The sequence below is a fragment of the Monoraphidium neglectum genome (genome assembly GCF_000611645.1).
Source record: "Monoraphidium neglectum strain SAG 48.87 unplaced genomic scaffold scaffold00560, whole genome shotgun sequence".
NCBI lineage: Eukaryota > Viridiplantae > Chlorophyta > Chlorophyceae > Sphaeropleales > Selenastraceae > Monoraphidium > Monoraphidium neglectum.
In genome coordinates this window covers 5963-10997 of record NW_014013068.1, presented here as the reverse complement: position 1 = coordinate 10997, position 5035 = coordinate 5963, and the positions used below count along the sequence as shown (strand labels likewise).

General features: G+C 66.2%; 2 protein-coding genes across 2 annotated transcripts in view; one reads left to right on the top strand and one right to left on the bottom strand.

The window, feature by feature from the left end:
• The window catches only part of MNEG_4149 (hypothetical protein), a gene marked incomplete at both ends in the record, with an annotated part of 5722 nt that extends 3249 nt beyond the window's left edge, over window positions 1-2473 (bottom strand). The window contains 6 exons of the mRNA XM_014047374.1: window positions 83-150; window positions 454-493; window positions 739-906; window positions 1261-1362; window positions 1915-2058; window positions 2324-2473. Coding sequence (XP_013902828.1) covers window positions 83-150; window positions 454-493; window positions 739-906; window positions 1261-1362; window positions 1915-2058; window positions 2324-2473 — 672 coding nt within the window. The remainder of the gene's footprint in view (window positions 1-82; window positions 151-453; window positions 494-738; window positions 907-1260; window positions 1363-1914; window positions 2059-2323) is intronic.
• A 1242-nt stretch (window positions 2474-3715) lies between these two features.
• On the top strand, window positions 3716-4879 carry MNEG_4148 (DnaJ-like protein; the record flags this gene model as incomplete). Its single annotated transcript, XM_014047373.1, has 4 exons — window positions 3716-3781; window positions 4104-4185; window positions 4338-4402; window positions 4658-4879. The coding sequence occupies 4 exons, from the start codon at window positions 3716-3718 to the stop codon at window positions 4877-4879; spliced, it is 435 nt and encodes a 144-aa protein (XP_013902827.1).
• Window positions 4880-5035: the final 156 nt, after the last annotated feature.

The following is a 5035-nucleotide window of genomic DNA, read 5'->3' as shown; positions in this document are numbered from 1 at the left end:
CCCCCCCCCCCCGCACACACAAAACACTCCACGCGCACACACATGCACACACGCACGCACATGCACACACACACATACACACCTCAGGGCTCCAGCCATCCGTCCACTCGATGATGTCAGCCATCATGTATTTTGCAAATATGCTGTTACCTGTGATTTGCATGTGTGTATGTGTGTGTGTGCGCGCGTGCGTGCGTGCGTGTGTGTTGTGTGTGCGCGTGTGTGCGTGTGTGTGATGGCAGTGGGTTGCCATGATGCCGCTTTGTGGCACCAGCCCACCACACTCTGGTGGAGCAGCAAAGCACATGCCCGCCCGGTCAGCGCCGCGCAGGCACAAGCTGCCTGCACCGGGTGCACAGGGTCGGAGTGGGTGAGCGGTGCAACTGTTGGGACGGGTCTCAGGTCCATCTCCCGACACACAGCGGTGTGACGATGGCGTGACGTCATCCTCACCCTCGGCCACCATCAGCCGATCCGTGCACACCCTGGCCTCCTGCGGCGGCGGCGGCGGCGGAGGCGGCGGCGGCGGAGGCGGCGGCGGCGCGCGGCCGCAGCTCGGTCGTTCTTGTTAACAAACCTGCAACTGAGCTCAAAGCGCCGGCAGACTCAGGAGACCGCCACATGCTGGGACGAAATAGGCGGCCGGCAGCCGAGCAGTCACACCCAGGTCAAGCCGCAGCACAGGAGGACGCACCCCCGCCCCCGCCCCCGCTTGCTCTGATCCGACCGGATCCCTACCCTCAGCGCGGCGACGAGGCCGTCAGGCTCTGCCCCTTTTGCGTGGGTGATGAAGAGGAACCGCGCAACCACCTCCAGCTGAGTCAGCGTGATGCCATACCGCGCCTCCAGCGCGGGCGCGGCCAGGGGGCCTAGGCAGTCGGGGCCGGGGTCGAGCAGCCGCAGCACCTGGGGGAGCGGCACAATTGCACATACGTATTGGGGGCCCCGTATGGGGTGCGGGCGTGGCAGACCGACGGGAGGGCTCGGGCCCCGCGAGCGCGGCGCCGCGGCCGCGCCTCCCGTGGCGGGACGCGGGGAAAAAGCAGCTGCAAAGGCCGGCCGGTGTCGGCAGGTTCCTCCGCGAAGGACTCGCATGCCGCAATGACCCCCCCTGGATGGGGTGGGGCGTTTCAAGGCTGAAATTTCAAGGGGGCGGTGTTGTCAGAAGACCACCCCATGCGTCCTCACGCCTCGCACGCGGGCCCCAGGCGATGGCTGCGTGGGCTACCCCAATGGGACCCCCAGCGCCACGTCACGCACCGCGCCCGTCTGCTCTCGGACCATGCGCCGCAGCCACTCGCCCGCGCCCTCCTGCCCCTGCGCAATCCTGGAGCTCTCCAGCAGCACCGCGTCGGCCGCTGACTGCGCAGACGCGAGGGTCAGCACCAACCGCCGCGCCGCTGCGGCCGCGGTGGACGGGCCCGCGGCGGGCGGCGCGGCGCGGCGGGCGGCGGCTGGGGAATGCGAGGGGCAGGTTCCAGAGGGGGAAGGGGCGTGGGTCGCGGGCCGGTGGGGGGCACGGCCGGGTGAGCAGGCGTGGCGTAGTGCTGTGGTCAGGGGGGGCTGTTGGGAGGGTGCGTGATGGCATGGCGTGATGGCCCCAGGCTTCTGGGCACGGCCGGCCGGTGAGCACCCAGTGGGCGCACTCGCGACTGCAGAAGCCCGTCTACTCAAGCGCCGACTGCTGGCCTGACATGCCGTATGCCTCTGGGCCCATCCCAGGCGAACTGCACACCCGCCACGTAATCAGCATACGCACACCGCGGCGGACACACACATGCACGATGCATAACCCACACACGCGCAATCCCCACAACACACGGCACGCAAGATCATACTCTTGCGACAGGAAACCGATGTGCCACACAAGCAACAACAGACGTGCCAACCAACACGCATGGAAACAAGGGCCACCTTGTGCAGCGTCAGGGCGGCATCCATGGCCAGCTGCGTCATCTCCATCGTCCTCTGCAGCGCCCCGCGCCCCTCGTACGACGCGACCTGCAGCTGAGCCAGCCCCTTGATGCGCGACTCCTCGCTGGAGCTGCGCAGCAGTTGCTGCGGCAGTTCAGTTGCGGGGGGTTGCGGCGCGAGAGGGGTGGAGGAGGAGGGTACGCGCGGCGGAGCGCGTGCCAGGTGTGGCGGGTCGGGTTTCGATCTAGGCCCGAGCCCGAGCCCGCGCTTGAGGTGCGAGCGGGGCGGGACACCAGCCGGCGACGGCGTGGGACACCAGCGGGTGACGCCAGCCGGTGACGGCCGCGGGTGACGGGCCTGAGAAGAAAGGGATCAAGCGTCGAGGCGCCCAAGTTGCACCCATGCGCACCCCCGCGCGGGTGCGCCAGCCCACCATTGCCCGCCGCTGCGCGGCGTTGGCGCGCTCGACCCGCAGGAAGACAGCGCAGCGCTGCTCAGGCGGCGTCGAAGCCATCTGTTGCTCGAGTGTCGCCGTGTCGGGCGCTACCAGGGTCGTCATGGCTGACTAGAAATAGTGAAGGTCGATCTATTTTCAGTGGAGCTGCCCGTGTTACAATGAGGCGGCTGTGGCGGCGGCAGGGGCGGCAGCAGCGGGAAGGGCGGCGCGGGCGGCACGGGCGGCGCACAGAGAGCTTGAATTTTCCAAACATTTATGGACCTTGCGAGAGGTCGCGTCAAATGTATAGCTGCGGTTTGCTTGTTATTTACTGTTGTGATCGCTGCGACCTCGCATTCACAACATGAGGTCGCAGAGGATGGCACCGTCAGGTGTGACTTTGGAGCCGCGCAATCCTAAGCCGGCAAGCAGCTGATTGAAATTCGTCATGCAGCACACGCCACGTGTGTCATCATGTAGTCAGCAGCTGGAACCAGGGGGGATGTCCTCTACGCGCTGGAGATCGGCGGCACGACTGCAGAGCAGGACACGACCGCCCCGCAAGGATGAGCCCCCAAAATACAGCAAGCGCTCAGCAGCATACTTCTACATTAGGTTATCGCTAGGACCTATCCGCCTCAACACTTATACATGGAAGCTAGACTGTAATTGACCGCTGTTGTGCGCCAGCCTGTGCAGTGAGCCCTCAGTTGTGGTTAGTTGCAGACCGCCTCAGCTCACGTGCGACCACAAACCGCATGCGCCATGCAGGGCCATGGTTGGGCCGCTGCAGCAGCACAGGCCGCCCTGCGCCGGTCTGCCACGGCGGCGCCTGCGATTGCAATCGCAGCCAAATCAGCGTGGAACACATCTGATTTGCGCACCCTTCTGACATTTACTCGTGCGATGGGCGTCACACAATCCACATTATCGGCACAAGGAGATTACTTTGTCTATGGATGTTTACGCGCAACCGCCAGAACAATGTGGCTGCAAGGACGGGCTGTTGAACTCAGAACCACAACAACTGGTCACAGCACTGGCAGTCGCCCCGCACATCAGCAGCACCGCTCCCATGCACCCCGTACGTTTCGAGTCTTTAATTACCATCGTCTTACAGCCTCCGTCACTCTTGCCTTGCGCCCAAGTGTTGAGGGCAAGCAAGCTGGGCCCGCCTAGCTTCCGAGCAATTTTGAGCCCTGTAAGCCTGTTGCTCTTGCAGCCCGTGGTGTGTTTGAAGTTGCATGCTCTCAACAGACGCGATAACGACCACATTTGGCTTGGCAGCAGCGAGATGGCCAAGCGATGAGGTCGAGGACCTTGTAGGGGCCCAGGAGCACAGCGTTTCCTAGCACAGGCAGTAGGATGTGTGATTTTTTCAGCCCACCTTCTCCCGTGACGCTGTATGAGCGTCTGGGCGTGGGTTTGACGGTGAGCGGGGTGCTCGTGGATGCGAGTGGTCTAGGCGCCCCGTGCTCCCGCACTTTGTGCTCACTATCGCTATCTCCATAAATCAACGCTCTTACCAGGCCCCTCAAGGCCAGATACGGGCCGCGTACAGAAAACTTGCTAGGGTGCGGCACGGACCTCTGGCTGACACGGCCCGTTTTGCTGCTGCTGCCTTCAGGGGCCTGCGCGGTGTTCACATGAGTAGGGACGAACCAATTTCGCCTGCTGTGGCTGCTTGGGCTGTCCCCGCATCCCCTTGCGCTCACCGCCCCGCCTGCTTCGCACGCGCGCCCGCTGCGTACAGCAATGGCATCCGGACCGTCACAGAGGCGACGACGGCGGGGCCGCTCAGCGGCGATTCCAAGAGATCCAGGAGGCATATGAAGGTGGGCGGCGCGCCCAGCTCTTGCGCCGCGGCGCCCACGGGCCGGGCACGTCTGCACACGCGGCAGGGCCGCCGGCCCCGCGCAGCTGCTTTGGCCGCGTTGCCCGCCCAACGGCCGATCTCAGACCTGTCCCCCATGCGGTACGCGCGCAGTGCTGATGGATTCGCAGCGGCGGCGCGCTTACGACATGCAGCTGCTGCATTTGCTGGATGTCGAGGTGCGCTTTTCGGCGATCTGATCTCAACCCGATGGCACCCGCACCTCTGTACCGCAGCCCCCTGCCGCGCCAGCCCCACCCACCGCCAATTGGGGCGGGTCATGGCTTGCCCGCCGCGGGCCGCGCGCTGCCGGCGATGGGCGCCCCAATTTGGCCGCCACGGCCCCTCCGCCCTGCGGCCGCCGCTCGCGCACCTCTGGCGCGCCCTCACCCGTCTCGCCGCCCTGTCCCGCCGCGTTGCCCCGGTGCCCCCAGGAGTACCTGTCCCGCTTCCACGAGCTGGTTCTCACCGTGAACGGACTGGATATGGAACTGCCCAGCTCTGCCCACGACCACCACATCGCGTCTGCGGCCGCCGCCGCTGGTGCCGGCCACCACCACCACCACTATGGCCATGGCCATGGCCAGCAGCCGCCGGCGGACGCCGGGCAGCAGCTGATGGCGCACTCCGGCGGCCGGATGCTGAAGGCGGCCTGAGCGGGGCCCCGCTGCCGCCCGCGTGGCGCGCTTGCGGTGGGCGGGATTCCGTGCCGGTATTGGAGCCCGGACCAAGCCGGCGCCCCAGGCGGCAGCCGCCGCAGCGCCGCCGCCAGCAGACCGCCCCGCCGCATGCTGCGCGGGAGCTAGCGGCGG